The sequence below is a fragment of the Puma concolor genome, chromosome A3, assembly GCF_028749965.1.
Source record: "Puma concolor isolate L17-30 chromosome A3, mPumCon1.1.hap2, whole genome shotgun sequence".
Lineage (NCBI taxonomy): Eukaryota > Metazoa > Chordata > Mammalia > Carnivora > Felidae > Puma > Puma concolor.
In genome coordinates, this window is record NC_141669.1 from 54390488 (window position 1) to 54412911 (window position 22424).

Sequence of the window (22424 nt, forward strand, 5' to 3'; positions counted from 1 at the left end):
CCCCACTGCCTCTGGCCCAACCCAGTGATTTTGGTCCCTGGAACTACCTTATTTGTATTTTGACGTGAACTCACTTAACAGTGTTTTAGAGGGGCGCCTGGGTGGCGCAGTCGGTTAAGCGTCCGACTTCAGCCAGGTCACGATCTCGCGCTCCGTGAGTTCGAGCCCCGCGTCAGGCTCTGGGCTGATGGCTCAGAACCTGGAGCCTGTTTCCGATTCTGTGTCTCCCTCTCTCTCTGCCCCTCCCCCGTTCATGTTCTGTCTCTCTCTGTCCCAAAAATAAATAAACGTTGAAAAAAAAATTAAAAAAAAAAAAATGTTCATCTTAAAAAAAAACAAAACAAAACAGTGTTTTAGAATGTACAATCTAGCATTAGAAGAATAGAAACTAATTTGGGAAGGGACTGAACACATATAATGGGAGATGCATGGTTTCACGTGAGACCAGGAAGGAAGATCACTGCTAATGGATACTGAATAAGGGATGGAAGGGTATCTGGTGTATGTAAAATACTTGACTGGGTATTGCAGGAGACACACAGGCATAGTGTAATTATAGACCAGAAGTTGGCAAACTTCTGCAAAGGACCAGATAGTAAATATTTTGGCTTGTCAGCCAGATCGTCTGTCACAACTACTCACCTCTGCCACTGGAGCTCAAAAGCAGCCATAGACTAGAGGATAAGTAACCAATGGGCATGGCTGTATTTGGCCCAAAGGTCTTACTTTGGCAGCGCCTCCTATGGACAGTAAGTTCTGCAGATTTTGTAGGATAGCCATGGAAGGTTTTACTGAGGACTTGCGACTTGAGCAAAGCCCTGAAGAATGGCTACGATTTGACAGGTAGAGAATGAGCAATTGAATAAAATGATAAGCCTGGCGATACAGGGAATGTTTATGAGACACTGAGCAAAGCAGCCCAGCTAGTGGTTAGACACCCAGTTCCTCATTGACTAGATTCCTGTTATGGGATATTTGTGAACATAAAGGACCGAGGCAGCCCTGTCCTTAAGCTTGTATCCAGTACACTGGGCAAATATAGTCATCATACCCACGTCAGTTGGTGGATACTTATGGGTGGGGACTGTGAGTAATTCATCTGCTTCCTACCCTGGCAGAAAGGTAATTACCTGCCTTTCTCTAGAATTAAATTGCCTAGGTTTGCTTCCCAACTTCATCACTGTGAGTCTCACTCTCCACATCTGTAAAACAGGGATATTATTGTATTATTATGAGGATAATCCGTGTAAAGTGATGAGTACAGTAGTACTCGTAATAGTAAAAGCTTAGGAAATCGTAGCTGTTCTGTTTATAACCTCTAAAGTAGATTAGAAATATTAGTATTGTTTTGTCGGAATTATTTTAGATACCTAAAGTGAGTATATGTTCAGGATAGCTTGACTGTTTTACTTTGTGTAAATAGGTTAAACTGATGAGTTTTTGAAAAGCTGTAGATGGTAGAAATATTTGCTTCCCTTAGCCTTGTCTCTGGAGAACAAGAGCATATCCATGAGAGATGATAGCCGTAGTTCATACTGCCTTATGTGGCTAAAGATCCCAAGGTCAAAATTCTAGGTTAAAGTGATTGTAGGTTAGCAGTGCCCCAGGTGCAAAAGCATATCCTTTCTGGAAGAACAATAGACTTTAAACTCAGGCCTCATAGGCTTCCCCCAGATGAATTCCAAGGAACACGAGTTAACAGCAACAGTAACAAAACCCCTCATAACAGTACCAGGAGTGAGACTCAGTAGGAGTAAGAGACAACAAATGAAAGAATCAGTTTGCAGCAAAGACTTTAGGTGTTAGATTTAGCAGATACAAACTATAAACATTTTTATAATAATGTAATTTTTAGGAGAATTAAAGCAAGTATAGGTAGAAACGAGTATTGGAACAAGAGACTATCACAGTTGACCAGATTTTTGTTTGTTTGTTTTTTTAAAGAACCAATATGTGCAGTAATAGGGTCTGGGTATTTGGTGGCTCCCATCTTGCTTCTCACACACACACACACACACACACACACACACACACACAGTATTAAATGTGTTCCTCTTTTTTAACTTATACCATTCAACCAACATTTCTGTACCAAGCACAATGGTAGGCACTGGCAGAGAAGACTACAAACGCAATGAAGAGATGGTGCTTGTCTTTTTTTTTTTTTTACATTTATTTATTTTTTGAGAGACATAGAAAGACAGAGCACAGGTTGGCGAGGGGCAGAGAGAGAAGTGGACACAGAATCTGAAGCAGGCTCCAGGCTCTGAGCTGTCAGCACAGAGCCTGATGCGGGGCTCGAACTCAAAAACCGTGAGATCATGACCTGAGCCGAAGTCAGACGCCCAACCCGACTGAGCCACCCAGATGGGTGGCTGAGCCACCCCGAGATGGTGTTTGTCTTTAAGGAGCCTATAGTAGACTCTGGCCTTTGTTTTCCGAAAGTGATCAGTCTTTGGAAGGCTGAAGACAAAAGACAACGGAGACTATAGACTTACTGGCCTAACAAGATTTTTTGGCCGCCATTTTACTGCCCACGCATAGCTAGGTCTGTCCTCCAACATACCGGTCAACGCAATTCACCTAGACCAAAAATGACTCAGTACATCCTGAGTACAGAAGTGCCCACTATTTTGGAGTTATTCTTGCACTGGCATACTCCTTTGATACCAGAGATTTCTGTAGATTCTGGTCTTTGTAAGCTCCCTTCTACCTGGAACTGCTAACTCGCTGCCCAAAGCATTCATCTGCAGAAAGATAAGGTAATACTTCAACAGGAAAACTGGACATTTGCCCACAGGCCTTTAATCACTTTGAGAAGTAACTAAAATACAGCAAATGTTTATTAATTCTGGAAATTCTAACTTACTGTAGTAAAGAAATTGATATATGCATGTTTAAGACTCAAGTGAAATCACTGATGTCAGGAAGAATGAAGTACTGAAGGGCCATGGGGAAAGAGTGACATTTGTCTGAGTGGGTGCTTGAGGAAGGCTTCAAAGAAGACGTGGCATCTGAACTGGAGTTCGGAAGATGAATGGGATATTGATAGTTGGCTAAGGGGGTGGAGGTCATAGAGAGTATTCTAGATGGAGAGAAAAGCATGAAAAAAGATACAGAGACTTAAAAGTGTTAGGACTGTTTCTGCCAAGGTGAGGAATGTAGCTGGAAATCTAGGTAAGCGGGACTCATTTTCCCATTGTGGACTTTCCTCTATTTACCCCCTCTACTCTCATTTTACCCTGTTACTATGCTTTTCTTTTTGTTCACTTGGGATGACCCCTGGCGAGATACTTGGTGGGGAAGAACTTTCCCGTGCATATTAGTGGGATTATCAGAAATAGAATATTTATGTGACTATGAACCAGATTTTCATATGCATTACTAAATAATATCTTGGATCGGGTGGTTGGGGAATGTTTTTCAGGTTGAAAATATCCTCTTGCATGACCGAGGCCACTATGTCCTGTGTGACTTTGGAAGCGCCACCAACAAATTTCAGAATCCACAAACTGAGGGAGTCAATGCAGTAGAAGATGAGATTAAGAAGTAAGCCTTTCCTCTTCTCTTGGAGTTTTGTCCATTTGCAGATCGGCAACATTACTTTCAGCTTCTGGATGAGAAGGTCAGGGTGGAAAGACCAGGGTGCTAGTCATGGCCCCCCTTGTCTCAGAGCATCGTGTTGGGCAGTGGGATTGTTTGATTTTAAGAGGAGGCTGTGGAGTGGTTTGCAAGCGTTGGTCAATAGCGTAAAATGAAGGAATCATACAGCGCTTTATTAATGGACCAGTGGTCACTGTACATAGATATTTTGACTTAAGTCGCACAGCCCTTAAAAAGCTGAATGGTACACAAACCATAGAAGTACTGTGATGTTTTTAAGCGGAATCACAACAACTATGACATTACCAGTCAGTTGGATGTGCTTTTCACTGAACCCTGCATTGCTGTGTATTCCTTCTTGCTCCTAAGGAGGTCACCAATCTAATGGAATTAATGGTAAGTAGGAATGTGAAGTCTCTACAGATACTGAATCACTGACTGCCATGAGAAAAAGCTTCTTTAAATTTCTGGCTCCAGTTAAGAACCTGACCCATTTTCCCCTATTGTCAAGAGTGTTAGATTGTTCACAGGCCATAATACTACTAATAATCCAGAAGTCTAGTATGCACACCTGTATCCTGACCCTCAGTCTCCTTTCCTGCATCACTCTTGGCAGCCAAGCCTGGGGTGGGAAGACTTCTGGTCCAAGGCTCTGGTGGACACCTAGAGCACGGTGCCCTGTGGGCTTTAGAGACTCAAGCAGCATAAGTCACATGCTTGGCCACACCAAGATGCTCTTTGAAGCGGAGCTTGTACTCCTCTTTCCTTGAGCCAGAGATAAGGGGAAAACTCTTGCTTCATTCCTCTTCCGGCAGCAGAGATTCGTCCACCTCCCACCTCAGCTATTCTTTCTGCTGTTGTGCAGTGTCTCAGCCAGTATTACACATCAGCATTGAGCCACACTTAAGGAAATTACTATTTTTAAAAACAAATCAGCAAGACATGATATCGAACAGTAAGGATTTGCAGAAGAAGATTTTTTCATTTGAGGACCCAAGAAAAGTTGCTTTTAGAGTTTATTTAAGTGCCTTAGCGTCTGGGTTGCCACACGCTCTCAGATAGAAGGGCTGCTTCTAAAGGGCCATGGGTGTGTACCCAGGACAGCTTTTCATTTTATCTACACTACTATTTCCTACTCTCTTCTGCAGATTGCTCCCAGGGAACTAGACTTTATTAATAGAAACATAAATGTATTTAAAAAGTATTTCTGCTACCCCTGGTTTTTAACGATAGCATTGACATATTTAACAAAAACCAAATCTCTTGATTGTAGATACACAACGCTGTCCTATCGAGCACCAGAAATGGTCAACCTGTACAGTGGCAAAATCATCACTACGAAGGCAGACATTTGGGTAGGTGTCAACTAACCTATCCGCATCTCAGATACCAGCAGTCTTGACTGTAAATTCCCAAGTCTAATCCAGGCAGTGCCATAGCAAGCGTGGCCACTGTACCATATCACTGTCTCCCTATCTCTCAGAGTTATTCTCGGGGTGACCTGCCACTGCTCCGTGAAGCATGTCAAAGGAAATTATTTTAGAGCTCTGTGAAAATTATTCAGGTGACCTGCCCATTATTTAGGTGGTTTTCATATATGTGTTACTAGTTCCTAAGAGCAAAATAACTGAAATACTTGTTCTTTTTCGGAACACCATTTGGTAATGCTGGTAGAAATATCGTAACTCAGCAGCTAAATAGTGGTGCTGAGTTCTAAATTCAGGTTTCTTCTAATAGGTTAATAGTACGTAGCTTTTATATCTGCTAGTAAGTGTGGATGATGCCAGTATGTCTCAGTAGACCCATTTACAGTTATGGTAAATAAACCACTCGTAGCAATCTGCTTTATTTTTTTTAGGCTCTTGGATGTTTGTTGTATAAATTATGCTACTTCACTTTGCCATTTGGAGAGAGTCAGGTGGCAATTTGTGACGGAAACTTCACAATTCCTGATAACTCTCGATATTCCCAAGACATGCACTGCCTAATTAGTAAGTATCTCAAGTTTCTGGTTTCATATTTTTATCTCCAATCTCTAGGAATGAACTGGGGGGACAAAGGGATTAGATCCCAGGAGTGATGGGTTGGATGCAAAGATAGATAAGTCGATAATAGTGGGTCACTCAAAGATAATACCACAGTGTCTAGTTAGAGTGGTAGGTCTTTTTGCTAGAAATCTAAACTCTCTTAGGCTTGAGCAGAAATCCTAACAGTGCTTTGAGCAGTACAGTACAGTACCGCTCTGTTCTCTTGCAGTCAGTATGAAAGAGTCCAGCTGACTCCTATCAAGTGATAAGAAATTCATCTCTGCAAAACTGGAAGCAACTCAAATTGAAATGATTGCTGTGCGTTGGCTGGAGTGAATACATAATTAAGACTGTATAACTCTGTGGGACTAGGTTTTTTTTCTCTCTTTAGGTTAATCCCTGGATTTTGATAACAAGCATTTAAGCTCAACGCTTTGTTTGAAATGTTTTTTAAGATTCCCCACTCTTTTGCATCGTCACAGCAAGCATATGTACTAATTCATTAACCAGATGGCAGAACAAGCAATCTTTGCACAAGCCCTTGTGCGCAAATGTGAAAGAGATATTTTGTCATCTTTTTGCATTGGTCAAGGGATTCAGCATCTGAATTTTAACCATTATGGGTTATAAATCTTGAGTGACCCAGTTTGGGTCCTGGGTGGGGCTGTACTGAAGAAAACAGAAGCAAATGTGGGGTGGAGCATCTGACATTTGTTAAGGGCCTACTTGTACCTTATTTAGTTCTTCAAGTCTTATGTAGTAAATATAATTATCCCCGTTATACAAATGAGGAAACTGAGGCTGAGACAGTATAGGTAACTTACCCAAGTTACCATAGTTACAGCTCTTCTCAAAACAAACAAACAAACAAACAAAAAACCCCCAAAATAAAAACATAGTTACAGCTTTGAGATCACTACCTATTCCACAGTGCCAATTTTATCAATCAACTTCTTCTGTTTATTAACCAAAAAAAGGAGGGAGAGGGTATTTAAATAAATGGACTATGGCATTCAATGGTTGTTGAACTGTTTTCAGAGGTAAAGCATTAGAGTAGTCCCTCCTTATCCGTGGTTTGGCCTTCCACGGTTTTAGTTACCCGCAGTTGACTGCAGTAGAAAGCAGATGGTCCTTCTTTTGACATCTAGTCAGAAAGGTCAGCAGTAACCAAAATTACGTCACTGTGCCTGTGTCATTCACCTCATTTCATCTCACCACGTAGGCATGTTGTGCTCTCACATTGTCACAAGAAGGGTGAGTTCAGTATAATGAGATGTTTTGAGAGAGAGAGAGAGAGGCCACATTCACATAACTTTTATTGCAGCATATTGTTATAATGGCTCTACTTTATTATTGTTGTTAATCTCTGACTGTACCTAACTTAAAAATTGAGCTTTGTCATAGGTGTGTGTGTAGAAGAGAAAACATAGCATATATGGGATTCAGTACTATCCGCAGTTTTAGGCATCCACTGGGGGTCTTGGACCGTGTCCCCCATGGATAAGGAGGGACTACTGTTCTAGAATTGCAGCTTCGTAAATGAAGGTTGGAAAGAGATAGATAAGAAAATGGCCAAATTTGATGCTAGAATGGTAGGATAATTTTGTAATACATTTTTTTTTTCACATTTGGACAGCACGTTCATACTGGGAAAAGCAAGTCTTTGACACTGACATCTTTCCAAGCTCTGACCTATTTCAGTTTACAAACTACTTGAAGATTCCATGGTCTCTCTAACGTCACAGTTCTAAAATTTATTGTGATTGCCCATTTACTCCCAATACACAGTTCCCCTCTGTTTTCAGTTTCTATCAGTGGTGTCACCATTCAAGCCTGGATAACTGAAGTTTAAGGTTTAGATCTGGCTCATAAGACAGAGTAAAGAGTCAGCCATTTTCTAAGCAGCATTCTTTCTTTGGAGTTTCTCCTGGTCCCATCCCATTCTCTGTTCCCATCACTGTCACCACGGTATATAGAGACCTGGCCAACTCATGCCTGTACTGGTGGACTGGCCAGCTGTCTCCCTCCTCCCTCAGTCGTCCGAGCACCGCTTCACCATGAGATCAGTCTTACAGAATGCCGCCCTGTCAGGTCCCTGTTAGTAAACGTCATGATTTGCCAGTGGTCCTACAGTAGGGCCCAGCTTCTCAGCGTCGCATTTCAGACCCTTCATACTCTGGTTCCCCACCCCCACCCACCCGGCCTTATTTCCCTGTGTTCCCTGACAAGGAAATCTGTTCTGTCCTTCTGGCACCTGCATTTCCTCACAACAGGGCACTCTTTTGCCTTTCTTCAAGTCTGTTTTTGCCCAGACAGACTGTTCTGTCATCGAGAATATCTCTTTCTCCTCTTTCCCCTGACTGACTAAACTCTTTCGTGCCTTCAAGGCCCAGCCCAAACCCTGCTTCTTCTGTAAGTCCTCCGCAAGACTGCAGCCTCATCAGTCTTGCCTGCACTTGGTGTTCAAACCATTCATTTGATTCCTTAAACAGTAAATTGCCTTGCATCGTTGTTGGTGTGTATGCATGTGTCTGTTTCTGTGTCTTCAGAAAGATTTTTTCCTGGGGATTTTTCCAGCTTCAGGGCAGAAGCTTAAAGCACCTGGAAATAAACAAGTGTTCTATAGATCATGTAAAAGTAGAGATGTGTTTATTATTTTGTAATTTCTTTTAGAATGGAAACCAGTTAATATCTCCAACAAAGGAATAATAAGTCAGTTCTTAAATTTTTTTCTTTTTTTTAAATATGAAATTTATTGTCAGATTTGTTTCTATACAATACCCAGGCTCATCCCAACAGGTGCCCTCCTCGATGCCCATCACCCACCCTCCCCTCCCTCCCACCCCCCATCAACCCTCAGTTTGTTCTCAGTTTTTAAGAGTCTCTTATGGTTTGGCTCTCTCCCTTTCTAACTATTTTTTTTTTCTTCCCCTCCCCCATGGTCTTCTGTTAAGTTTCTCAGGATCCACATAAGAGTGAAAACATATGGTATCTGTCTTTCTCTGTATGACTTATTTCACTTAGCATAACACTCTCCAGTTCCATCCACGTTGCTACAAAAGGCCATATTTCATTCTTTCTCATTGCCACGTAGTATTCCATTGTGTATATATATATCAGGGAAATACAAATCAAAACCACACTGAGATACCACCTCATGCCAGTCAGAGTGGCTAAAATGAACAAATCAGGAGACTATAGATGCTGGAGAGGATGTGGAGAAACGGGAACCCTCTTGCACTGTTGGTGGGAATGCAGACTCCACTCTGGAAAACAGTGTGGAGGTTCCTCAAAAAATTAAAAATAGATTTACCCTGTGACCCAGCAATAGCACTGCTGGGAATTTACCCAAAGGATACAGGAGTGCTGATGCATAGGGGCACTTGTACCCCAATGTCTATAGTCAGTTCTTAAAGTTTGAGTTTTGAAGGGCACCTGACTGGCTCATTCAGTGGAACATGAGATTCTTGATCTCAGGGTTGTGAGTTCTAGCCCCACGTAAGGAGTAGAGATTACTAAAAGAAGAAGAAGAAAAGGAGGAGGAGGAAGAGGAAGAAGAAAAGAAAGTGAAAAAAAAACCCACTGAGTTTTGATTATAATTATCAAGGATAATCATTTGTTTAGCAAGATATCATGAACTAAGGAAGGCAGAAGCAAGACTCCATAACTTCCTAGGTACCAGAATATGAAGGTGGTAACTTTCATATTGAGAGTTTGCTTGAGTCCCTGTTGCACAAGTCACAGAAGGTGAACTTCAGGTATCTTTGTTACAGTTCAGAAATTTTGTTACTTTCTTGTGGATGTTACAAATGTTCGGGAAGTTATAGCTTTCATTTCTGAGAGGGGAGGAAAAGAGCTAATTATACTGTCTGACTTTTATGAGAAATAAAAATGAAAATAACATTTGGTAACAGAAATTATACTTCCTAGCTGATATAATAAGTATTAGAATATTATTAAGTAAATTCACATATGTTTGCCTTAGGGTATATGTTGGAACCAGACCCTGACAAAAGGCCAGATATTTACCAGGTGTCCTACTTCTCATTCAAACTACTCAAGAAAGAATGCCCAATTCCTAATGTACAGGTATGTGAAAGATGCTTTTTAGGGGAAGTAAACATTATCAAATTGTTGTTTAAAATTCCTGAGGTGTTAACCAGCTGCTTAACAATTATAGATGTCCTTTGTTTTATCTGATAGGAGGTGTTCAAGCAAAGCTAAGTATGAAGCAATTACTATAAAGAGAACCCAATTTTCCCATAGAATTTAACTATGGCAATTTAAACTAAGGCAATTACACCGAAAAAAAAAAAAAAAAAAAAAAAAAAGAAAGTTCCCTCAGGACTGAGTTGAACACTTTGGGTGAAGATTGACCAACTTATTGTCTTGTCAACTTCCTCAGTTCACTAAGATCCAAGTGCCTACTGTATTTACCTAGCAGTGGTAAGGCAGGCTGGTTTCCTAAGGCAGGCCTCTGGACTTGCCCACATACCTACTGGGACGCAAGCCTCTTGTCCTTTGTCCCTTTTCTCCTTTATTGCAGCAGAACTTTCTTGATTCTGCTTCTGCTGTCTGCCACCTATAACACACTCCTTTTCCACCACCCTCCCCACATACATCAGGCCATAAGAATGTTTTCTACACTTTAGTAATCCTAAGCTCTACACTCTGCAGCTTTCAGAGTATAGTGCTTGCAAACACCCTTTTTATGGTCTTAGCATATTTTTCATGTCATATTGTAATCCAGCTCCCTTGAACATTTTACTAATGGCTGCCGTAATAAATAAGTTCTAATCTGAAATTATCTTCTCAATTTTCCCAATAATGTACTTTTGATGTCACTGTGGGGGCTTGAGGGTGCTGATAAAGAACACTCCTCTTTCACTCCCACATTTGGAATCAGATGTGGAAATCATTCAGACGGAACTCAGAGTATTGGCTTTATTACTAGTAAGATTGAGTCAGAGAACGTAGCTTGACCAGTCAGGCTCCCTAACATTAGATCCACATGACTGAGCTGGGAGTGCCTGATTCTGGAGAGAAGGCTCTACCCTAAAGGAGGGAGCGCACAGGTGAGCCAGGCAAGCTCACTTTTTTCTCCCGGTCCTATCAGTCAAATAAGTTATGCTCCTCTCTTGGGAGAGGAATGTTTGGAGAGTGGAAGAGAAGCAAGGAGAGATATTCTAGCAGAAATTCTCCCCACCTGGAAACATGAAGGAAATGGGCAGTCCCTCCTAAAAGCCTAAATATGTACTATTGCTAGTATTCCATTTGTTGGGTTTCCAGATTAAAATGAGGAATCCTGTACAGGAACCCAACATGGCCTTGTTTTTCTTTTGCTGTCCTCCTTCCCCATTCATAAAGTTAAATAACCTGAAACATAATTGAAAGCATTCAGATTGGTAACCAGTTTTTAAAAAGTCAGCTGCATGAGACACCTGGGTGGCTCAGTTGGTTAAGTGTCCAACTTCAGCTCAGGCCATGAACTTGCGGTTCATGAGTTCAAGCCCCACATCAGGCTCTGTGCTCACAGCTCAGAGCCTAGAGCCTGCTTCAGATTCTGTCTCCCTCTCTCTCTGCCCCTCCCCTGCTCACACTGTCTCTTTCTCAAATAAATAAACATTAAAAAAAAAAAGAAAAAGCTTCACAAGTCTCAGGCCATTTGGTTCTCAGCAGTGCTAAGCAGTTGTCATGTGGTCAGGGACAATAGGACTCCCTTGAGAGCTGGTATTAGGTGGCCAGCGCAGAATCCAGCTGGGAGGAGTTCTACTGGCCTTGTGGGTTGAGGGGTGCCTCACGCACCGTGAGAGGCACTGGCTCAGCAACCAGATGGGTCGTAGCCGTGGTTTTCTCCCAGCGTTCAAGCAGAAGACGGAGTGAACCCCAGCTGGGTGCACTGATGGTTAGCGCTGACTTCTCTAAGGTCTAGCTGATAGCTTAAATGCTAACACAGGTTACAGACATCTCTTTCCCATTCCTTTCGTAACATCACCTCTAAGCTGTGCACAAGGAAGCAAAGGGTCCAGAAGGTTGGGAGGAGGCAGGGGTGGAGTGTGCTGCACACAGGCTGCTCTGTACTCCTCTCTGATATGCTGCCTCCCTGAGTGGGGCTGAGTCTGGTGCAATCTACCTTTGGTTGACTTCCCTTCCCTCTAATAGACATCAGGGTCTGGAAGCCCCTCTGGAACACCCTGACATGTATTTCCATCGGCCCAGTCATACTGGTTATTCTTTTATAAAGAAATCTGCAATGTCCTTTTCTGGTTTCCTTTCAATTTTCTAGAACTCTCCCATTCCAGCAAAGCTTCCTGAACCAGTGAAAGCCAGTGAGGCAGCTGCAAAAAAGACCCAGCCAAAGGCCAGGTAAGAAGTGCCTGCCTGAGCATGCACATGTCCTGCACCCGCTGCCACAGTGGCAAGGGAAGGTGCCTTGTGACTGTTACACTGCTGCGGCCCGAGGCCACACAGAGCAGGAGAGCAAGTTCTGTCTCTTCTAGGCAGAAACTGTTCTGTGGGAGTGCAGGGAGGAACATAGTGAAACACAGTGATATACATTTGAAAGAGAATCAAGAACTCCGCAGCTGTTTCTTTTGCTTGGGAAGAGGCACAGGGGCATTCAGAGACGAGGCAACAGCAGACTTTAAATACTGCTAGTACCAGAGGGTCCTAGATGTGTGTCCTGACCCTCGTGTAGCCTGGTTCACCACCCTAGTCCTTCACCTCCCCTTCTTTCTTACTTCCTGTGGCCCTGGCCATATCAGGAGAGTGCAGGTCAAGGCACTGACTCCATGAACAACAGCAGGAGAGCTTGTGGAGCTTAGTTAATCACATACCATGGGGTGTGGGGTCTTTGAAGAAACAAATGCCAAGAGAGGATTGAAGAAGCTAGGATTTTATTTGGCTGTGAGAGAAATTAGGGAGGGAGCCACAGAAGGCTGGGAGAATCATCAGAAGGCAATGGAAGTCTAGACCAGAGAGAGGAAGGAAGATTGGGTGGAAGTGACCTAGAAACTGCCACACAATTTAAAGTTCACCAAAGGTGTCCGGGAATCCTCAAGCCAAGGTCAGCTACCAGAGGAGTCCCGGTGTTCCAGAAACAGGCCAACTTTAATATCCCTGTGAGTGGGGTACAAAGGCTGACAGCAGCCTGTGGGAAGCATGGCCTCAGAGCGAACATGGCAGTGGATTTCAGGGGCACAGCAGCTGGGGCACATGGTCTTTGCACCCCTTACATGTTGAAGGTCTGCAGGGCATATCCTCGTGGCTGCCATGCTTCCAAATGGCAAATGCTGAGGGTAGTCGAGGAGACATTTTATGCCTTTTTTTTTTCTACCGTGTTCCTATGCCAAGGAAACATTACCAGCAAACTATCAACAGGGTACCTTACATGGGAATATGTGAATTTTCATAGAGGAGTAAAATAATTTCTACATTTTTTTTTTAATTTTTTTTTTTTTAACCTTTATTTATTTTTGAGACAGAGGGAGACAGAGCATGAATGGGGGAGGGTCAGAGAGAGGGAGACACAGAATCGGAAACAGGCTCCAGGCTCTGAGCCATCAGCCCAGAGCCCGACGCGGGGCTCGAACTCACGGACCGCGATAAGTCGGACGCTTAACCGACTGCGCCACCCAGGCGCCCCATTTTAAAACATTCTTAAATATTTATAGAATAAATATAAATGCTGATGTGGCTCTAAAATACTTCTTTTTAACAAACTTAGCAAACTATATCCACGTTGTTATTTTGTAGTCTTTCTTACCTAACTCTGCCATGCTCACCTCTGGAAATTTCTTTGGGGGCTGATTTGATTAGCTGAGCATTTGGGTTTATGGGCATATTTCACCAGGCCCAAATATGGTGGGTACTGAGGCTAAGCAAGGATCCATTCCCGCAAAGCCCACACATTTATAACAGTGACAGTAACCTACCATTTGAGTGGTGCTCTGAGTGTAAAATGGAGAAAATAATACCTGCCTCATATGGCAGATGTGAACAGCAAATGCATCAGTCCCGTGAAACTGTTCTATAAGCTGTAGAGTGCCCAAGCTGTTGGTTTGTATGGATTCAGTAATGCTGCGAGAATACACAGACCTTACAGCCAAGAGATTTGGGTTATCTATAATTTGCAATGATTTCATTTGTGTTCTCATATTTACTCCCCAGTCCCGAGCGATGAGTTTTTCTTTCTAACTCTAGTTTTGAAGTAACCACTCTTCACTGAGGCATCATGTGTACCAGACCATACCAAGTTCTTTATATAAATAAGATGACTTTATTTTCCTTGAAATGAATCTGAGTTATTGCTGTTGTTCTCATTTTACAGATGAGGAAACAGACTCCAAATTATAAGTTGCCCAAGGCAGTTAATCAATGTGGTTAGTAAGAAACCCAGAACTTCAGCATCCATACTCTGCTCTGTACGTTAAGTGATTTGTTCACAAGCACATAGATAGAACAACGTAGAGCCAGAGCTCCTGGCCTCAGGGTCTGTATTTTTTCACAGCACATTGAAGTCATATAGACTAACATTTTGAGTACTCTACAGTTCATAAGAACAGGTTTACAGTCATTGATGCATTTGATGTTCACATCTGCCTCATGATGTATTATTTTCTCATTTTTACACATAAGGGACCCAAGGCAAGAAGAAGTAAAATGACATACCTATTATTGCACAGTTAACGGGGAGCTAAACTCAAATATAGTTTTGTTTGACTCCAAATCCCTTTATCTCTAGGATGTTACCCTTAAGAGAAATCCATCCAGTGTGGAGGTTCTTAGTATTTGGTTTCTATAGAAGTCTCTTTGACTCTGTCACCCTTAGCTTTATTTTTCTTACACCTTTTTCCTCTTCTCCAAATCTGTCCCATTTTCCCTCCTACCCTTCCCCAGGTTACAGCCCCCCTAAATAAAATAGCTTTTATATTATCAGTTTTCTACCCCGCACAAGAACAGCCTTCTAGCAGGATTTCAGAGGAAAAGCCTCAGGGTCCACAATGGAGATATGTCATAGGGAAGGACATGGGGCTGGCTGCTTTGCTTCCTGCTTTGCATTTCATGGAGGCTGTGCCACACATATTTTGGAAATATTCATGAAGCTTTTTTGGCCTTAACTTTAGTTATACTCTAAAGTGCTTTTTCAAAAGACAACTACTGTGATGTACCTGGGTGGCTTAGTTGATTGAACGTCTGAGTCGTGATTTTGGCTCAGGTCATGATCCCAGGGTTGTGGGATCAAGCTCTGTATTGGGATGCTGAGCATGGAACCTGCTTAAGATTCTCTCTCTCTCTCTCTCTCTCTCTCTCTCTCTCTCTCTCTCTCTTCCCCTCTCCCCTGCTCATGCTCTCTCTCTCTAAAATATTCTTGGAGGGGCACCTGGGTGGTTCAGTCAGTTAAGCATCCGACTTCAGCTCAGGTGATGATCTCACGGTTCGTGGGTTCGAGCCCCGCGTCAGGCACTGTGCTGACAGCTCAGAGCCTAGAGCCTGCTTCAGATTCTGTGTCTCCCTCTCTCTCTGCCCCTCCCCTGCTCACTCTGTCTCTGTCTCTCTCTCTCCCTCTCTCTAAAATAAATAAACTTTTAAAAAAATTTAAAAAATAAAATAAAAATGTTTTTAATTTAAAATACGTTAAAAAAAAAAAAAAGTCAACTACTCTGATCTGAGTTAGGTAGTAGCCAGCTGCCTGGACTGCTCTAAATGAATGGAAGTTACCATCTGAACTTTAGCACCATCATAAGGAGCAAGTAGACCATACAGCAGTCCTCCCTGTATTAATTTGAATTAGATTTGGCTGTGAGTTAAAGAGAGTCCAAAATGATAGTGGGTCATATAAGATAGATATTTATCTTTTCTTTCAAGTAAGCAAAGTCTGGAGGTAAGTAGTCCATGCCATCTCTATGATTGTGGCCGTGACCTCACAGACCAAGATGGTAGCATCCCTGCTCCAAGCAACAGGATGAAGGAATAGCCAAAGAAGAAGAGAGACAAATGGCATACACTACTTATTTCTTAAGGTTTCTAGAAATTACCATATAACAATCTGGTTTCCCATGTAGGGCCAAAACTTAGATGCACTGGCCACACCTGATTATAAGAGAGGCTAGGCAATGTGATTTTTACTCTGTGGCCCGGTCCCCAGCTAAAAAAAAATTTTAATTGAAATATATTTGACATATAACATTGTATGAATTTAATGTGTACAAGAGCTAAGCATTTTATTACCCTGGAAAGAAGAACACGTGTATTGGAGGAAATAGATATGTGTCATATTCCCCAAATCCTTTATCTTAAACTATTTACTTATTCCTTTTAGTTGCCTTATTGGATTCACTCATTTGCATGCTTTTTATTGTAGAGAGACTATTTTGACATGGTATTAGAAGGGTCCCAAGGTCAGATTAGCTAGAGAAACATTGTATTCTGTATAGTGCTGTCTTCGAAGTTCTGCATACACATTCACAGGTGAAAAGTTCTTCTGGAAAGAAGTCTGCTTGATATATTTTGAACAGTGTGTTAAAACTTATTTCCCACCAAACCTTTCTTCATAACATCTTGTAACACATAATACCCTGTGGAACACCCTTTGGCAGATGTCGATTAAGCAGATCTGGAAGATTTGGATAGGTGTGGATGGGAAAGCCAATCAATCTATCAAGTACTCTGTCTACTCCTCCTCACCTTCCCACACTTTAACATGAATCTGTTTTCTCCCCTTTCCTTTCCTAGACTGACAGATCCCATTCCCACAACAGAGACTTCAATTGCACCACGTCAGAGGCCTAAGGCTGGGCAGACTCAGCCAAACCCAGGAATCCTTCCCATCCAGCCAGCTTTGACACCTCGAAAGAGGGCCACAGTTCAGCCCCTGCCCCAGGTTGCAGGTCAGTAACTAGGTTGGTTTGAAATTTGGTATACCTCTTTGTTATCCTGGACATTACACAAGTCTTGGGAAGCCTACTTTTCCTTCAGGAATGGAATTCAGAGGCACAAAAGAAATAATGGTTTGCCTTCAGGAACAAGAGGTGAACTCCCATTGAAATTATATGGCAAGTGACTGTCCAAAGGAGAATCCTCTCACTGAATTTTGTGGGGGACCTCCATGACCACTGAAGCCTGATAACTCATTTTTTCTAGTCTTGGTCCTCATTTTGTGGCTTGGTCCATTCATCCCATGCCTTCCTTTTTATTTCCTATATTTCTCTTTGCTTTTAAAGAAACAAGACCCTCCTCTTTTTGACAGAGGAATTGTTTCTTTAATGTTCTGTCTCTTAAAGTATCTGTTACCACTCTGTTTTGGTATTCTGGTTCTAATAAGATAACTTAGTTTAGAGGATCTAAATTATCAAGTAACTGAACTTAGTCATTACTTCCCCTATTAGGAAGCTGTTTTTGATGAATTTGGTAGTTATCTGCTTATAGCCAGGCATCTAGACTGGGGTTGCATAACTTACATGTAAAACATCAAAGAATGCTTTTGTCCTAAAGAATGCCAGTAAGTGCAAAGATCATGTTTGTGTGCAGGGGCATCTTACTGAACCTTGTTTTGAAAAATATGAAGCACATAGTTTAGCGAGAAGAAGTGCGAAGACAGGAGCACGTGGATCTTGGGGCTGTTGGTCCACTTATCACCCCCCTCTTTACTGCTTTGGCAAGAGAGAAAGCAAGCTGTTTTCGTCTGGAAGAATTTTGGGCCTTTATATGGAGTTTATTCTCATTACAGGATCCAGCAATCAGCCTGGCCTTTTAGCCAGTGTTCCCCAACCCAAAACCCAGCCCCAACCCAGCCAGCCTCTACCGCAGTCTCAGCCCAAGCAGCCACAGGCTCCACCCACCCCACAGCAGACGCCTCCCACTCCAGCCCAGGCTCTGCCCACTCCAGCCCAGGCCACCCCCCAGCACCAGCAGCAACTCTTCCTCAAGCAGCAACAGCAGCCACAGCCACAGCAGCAGCAGCCACCGCCATCTTCCCAGCAGCCTGCAGGCACGTTTTACCAGCAGCAGCAGCAGCAGGCTCAGCAGGCTCAACAGGTAAGCTGTTCACAGTCTTCTTTTGCTTGGCATATCTGAGACAGTGCTGCAAAAAGGCCCAGTAGGTATAGGCATCTTCCTTGAGAAGCCCTGGGAAGGCAGAGAGCCACTAGACATGACATCATTGCTTCTCCCAGAGGTAAATTCTAGAAAACACTGAGTAGTGGAGCCGTCACTGGGACACTCACACCCCTTTCTCTTCACCTGGATGGAGGAACCTCCGCAAGGGAGATATTTCTTGAGAGTGAGAGAGAGAGAGAGAGAGAGAGAACAAGCAAAAGAGCATGAGCAGGGAAGGGGCAGAGAGAGAGGGAGACAGAGGATCCAAAGCAGGCTCTGCACTGTCAGCACAGAGCCTGATGTGGGGCTCGAACTCACAAACCTCGAGACCATGACCTGAGCCGAAGTCCGACACTTAACTGACTGAGCCACCCAGCTGCCCCTCAAAGGAAATATTTTAAGGACTCTTCTCTCTTCTTTTTCTAATACAACTGCATCGTTACCATACTAAAATAATTTCTTATTATTATAAAATATCCAGTAACATTTAACTCTTCCTGATGTCTCATGATTTAAGTTGGCTTGTTAGACTCAAGATCCAAACAAGGTCCACCACATGTTATATTTAGTTGTGATATATCTTTTTTCTATCATTATCTTTTCATATATCTTTTCTACATTTTTTTACTATGAACATATTCATTTTATAATAATTGACGTATCTTTTAAGTCTCCTTTTGGGGCGCCTGGGTGGCGCAGTCGGTTAAGCGTCCAACTTCAGCCAGGTCACGATCTCGCGGTCCGTGAGTTCGAGCCCCGCGTCGGGCTCTGGGCTGACAGCTCAGAGCCTGGAGCCTGTTTCGGATTCTGTGTCTCCCTCTCTCTCTGCCCCTCCCCCGTTCATGCTCTGTCTCTCTCTGTCCCAAAAATAAATAAATGTTGAAAAAAAAAATTAAAAAAAAAAAAAAAAGTCTCCTTTTATTCACATATGCCATCTCCCTCCCTCTTTTTTTCCCCCCTCTGCCATTCAGTTTTTTGAAGAAACTGGGTCATTTGTCCTGTAGTATTTTCCATCTCTGGATTTGGCTGATGCATCTGTGTGGTCACTTAATATGTTCCTCCATCCTCTGTGTAAACTGGTCATTTTTTGAGGCTTGCTCCATATTTGATTCAGTTGACTCATTCTTTGTTCTTCTGGTTGTATCACATCAGGAGGCGTATAAAGTCTGGTTGTCTTCTCTTTTATTAATATTAAGATCAGTCAGTGAGTTTGGTGTCTGTCTGATCCATTCATTTAATGCCCCTGATCAGTTTAGCAGCCACTGCTGATCATTTCCTAAGTCCATTAACTCCTTAGGGACGGCAACATGGTGGTATGCTAACCTTCCCCCTCTTCCCTGAGGGGCTGGAATTTTTCTGTGAAGAATTTTTCTCAACTACTTGATGACCCTGAAGTACTGTTTATACAGAAAAGGTAGAAAAAATGCTTGATTCTTTTCCCCTGTGTTTACCAGTTTTCAGAATGGGTTTGTTCCTAGTGTCATCTGATGGTGAACAAAGAGGTTTCTGTTCTGTTTTAGCATCGTCATGAACTCAGGGATTTTAACATATTTGATACATTTCCATGCATTGCCATTTTAAACATTTTATTTTGATGCTTGAATTGCCCCAGCTTTGGCCAGTGGAAGTCTTTTCAGATTGACTCCTGGGTCCTTTGGTGGTGACCCAGCCGTCTTTAATGGTTTCCTTGCTATTTAGTGTAACAAGCCCTTCCAGGGTCACTCTGCCCTTGACCTCGACCTGGATTTCTCTGAAGGAGCTCCATTTCCTTTTAATGGAAATTGTATTTAGAGACCACAATCTTGTTACTAAAGATATTCATTTGCTAATAGGTTGGTTATTGTTTTTAAGCCTTTTCAGTGGATACTTGGGAAATGTATTTTGTTCGTTTTGTTCTGTTAATAGAATATATACCATGAATCCATGGTATTAAGATTTCTTTGCCTTTTTCATTCTTAGAATGTTTAGCTCATTATTTTCTGCAGAGTTTGGCTATAAATTTGATACACAGGTTTATTTGTTTCATTTTGCTTTTGATTTATAGTTATTGCTGAATTTTGGTTTAATTTTGTTTCATTAAAATATAAAACAGTAACAGAATTTCAAAGTTAAATCTACAGAATTCTGTCCGCTCCATCCCGTAATAGAGAGAGAGCCCTCATTCCTGTTTACAACTTGAGAGTATTCCCTTTTAAAGACACATAGCATGGTTTATTCAACCAGTCCCCTGTTGATAAACATTTGGTTGTTTCCAGCATTTTGCAGTTATAAACAGGCAGCTATTTATTGACATCAGCTTCTTTGCTAACCCTTTACCTTTGCCCCAGGAGGCACAGTGTCCTCTCAGTTAACTCTATAACTAAGTAACAGTGTTTGGGAAGTTCAAAGACAAGATCTTGACTTTTGTTAACCAGTAGGCCCTTGTTTGACCTCTGTGCGTGTATGCTTACTCTGTGTGTGTGTGTGTGTGTGTGTGTGTGTAGCACACAGTGCTTAGCAGTGCAGAGTAGAGGGATGGATAAGAAGTATCTGTATCCTGAGGCAGGGAGAATATAACTTGAAACAATTAGTTATCAGTGTGAGATCAAATATCCGTAATAGTAAGATAGAGCCGTCGGGACATAATTTTCAGAAGGGCTTGGAAGGACTCTATTAGCTGGGCTAGGATTTAGGTCATTCTTTTCGGTGTCATCACTGCTTCATCCTGTTCATGAAGCATTTTGATCGTGACTGCTCCCAAATCCCTTTATAAGCGGGATTACCTCTGTGATTGGGAGATGATTTATTAGCTTCTGTTACACTCCAGCATGGGGAGTCACAAGCTGCCCAGTCAAATGGAAGCCCTCAGGCTCACCGTAGAAACCCACCCGGAAGCCAGTGTGTGCAGTGCAGGAGGCAGCACCGTGCAGTGGATGCAGCCTGGCAGTGGAAGGTGCCGCCGGGTCCATTGTGGTGCCCCAAGGTTCCCCTCGTGAGTTGTCAGGCCAAGCTAAAAGACTTCTGCCCACCCTTGCCTTTGGCCTCGGACTGGGCTTAGTTGTGACTGAGACATTTGTGTCTTGTGGAACATTGTCCAGAGACAGGCTTTCTTCACCTCCCGCTTTCTTGCCGCTCCCCCTGCTTAGTTTCAGGCAGTACACCCAGCAGCCCAGCAACCAGCAATTGCCCAGTTCCCTGTAGTGTCCCAAGGAGGCTCTCAACAGCAGCTGATACAGAACTTCTACCAGCAACAGCAGCAGCAGCAGCAGCAGCAGCAGCAGCAGCAGCAGCAGCTGGCCACGACCCTGCATCAGCAGCAGCTGCTGACTCAGCAGGCCGCCTTGCAGCAGAAGAGTGCTGTGGCAGCAGCACAGCAGCCCCAGACACAGCCGGCCGCAGCCCCACAGCCACCACCGGCCCAGGAGCCAGCGGTAAGAGCCAGCCAGGGCTCAGAGCAGAAGAGCACACAGTGAGGGTGGGCGAGAAGGTGGAAACCCGGCGGGGGGGCTGGGGCGGGGCCCCTGTTTAGGCTGGGCCTCTTCCCCATTCTTATAGTTCAAATATTTGATTTTTTTTTTTCTTGATATTTTCCAAGGTCATGATGAAGTATTCTGTAGAAGATAGAGGTTCTAAAAAAGATGATCCTAGGCCACTGATGAAGTGAACATTTTTATTTGTAATTCTAAAATTAGACTGGCAGAAAGAGTTGCATGTTGTCTCTATCAGTGCCACTGATGAGCAGTCAAGGACCTGGGTAGGATTAGAGCTAACCCCTTTCTCTTCGAGGGCCAGTTTGGCCATCATGACCTTTTCAATCTCTGGAGGTTGGTGTGGGCTCCCAGCTTTACCCTGAGTCCTGAGGGTGCTTTATTTATTCTTTGTCTTGGATGACATTACCAGCCACCTCATTGAAGTCTACTGTGCAGCCGCCTTCGGGGGCCTCCTTGCTGGATCTGTTGACCGCGGCCTAACCCTCTGGGTCTCTAGGCATCTGAGTACTGTTTGAGCCGCCTTGTCATGCTAGAAACTGGGCATGTCCACTTCTAGAGACTGCCTGACTACAGCATCAGAACCCCTGCCTCCTCTCCTGATTGATCTGTACAGCTTCGGCATTCTCAGACACATGGTGTTTGGCCTCTACTAAGTGCTCTTAATTCTGTACCCACATATTTCTGAGTGACAGTGAAGAAAATATCATGGTGATAGAAAAAAGGCACTTTATGTATCCAGCCAATAGAGTATCACGGCTACTCTCTTATTCCCAGGGAAGTCCAGCTACTAGACAAATGAAAGAAAAGTAAGAAGTCATCTTTCTGAGGATTGGTTTCTAATAGAGTCTTGTCGCCCGTCTCAAACCAAAAAAAACCTTTATTCCTTCAAAAGGAAGCAGTACCGTAAATAGATTGTCTTCTTTGAGCCTCAGCTAAGTGTGTGTTCAGTGTCTTTACACCTTCGTTTCTAAAACAGCACAGTCTTCCTGCAGGCGTGTGGTAGACAGCCACTCTCTGTGTTTTTAACAAGACCTAAAGTTCCTTTTGTTAATGGAAAAAGGGTTTTTAAAAAATTATTATATGATGTAGGTAGTTGAGATATTAATTGTCTAGTCTAATCCCCTTGTTTAATGGAATTGGAAACTAGGCCCAGGCCAGCAAGGGATTACTCAAGACACACAGACTGACAACAGCAGAGCAAGGGAAGGAACCAAAGAATCCTGATCTG

General features: G+C 42.9%; 1 protein-coding gene across 17 annotated transcripts in view; it reads left to right on the top strand.

Annotated features, from left to right (window-relative positions):
* The window catches only part of AAK1 (AP2 associated kinase 1), a 172172-nt gene that overhangs the window by 103041 nt on the left and 46707 nt on the right, over nucleotides 1-22424 (top strand). For 16 of the 17 annotated variants that reach the window (XM_086700938.1, XM_086700943.1, XM_086700939.1 and 13 more), the window contains exons 6-13: nucleotides 3428-3549; nucleotides 4877-4958; nucleotides 5462-5594; nucleotides 9616-9719; nucleotides 11917-11996; nucleotides 16365-16519; nucleotides 17359-17666; nucleotides 20852-21136. In XM_086700938.1, coding sequence (XP_086557064.1) covers nucleotides 3428-3549; nucleotides 4877-4958; nucleotides 5462-5594; nucleotides 9616-9719; nucleotides 11917-11996; nucleotides 16365-16519; nucleotides 17359-17666; nucleotides 20852-21136 — 1269 coding nt within the window. The remainder of the gene's footprint in view (nucleotides 1-3427; nucleotides 3550-4876; nucleotides 4959-5461; nucleotides 5595-9615; nucleotides 9720-11916; nucleotides 11997-16364; nucleotides 16520-17358; nucleotides 17667-20851; nucleotides 21137-22424) is intronic. The other variant, XM_086700941.1, reaches the window with a different exon arrangement.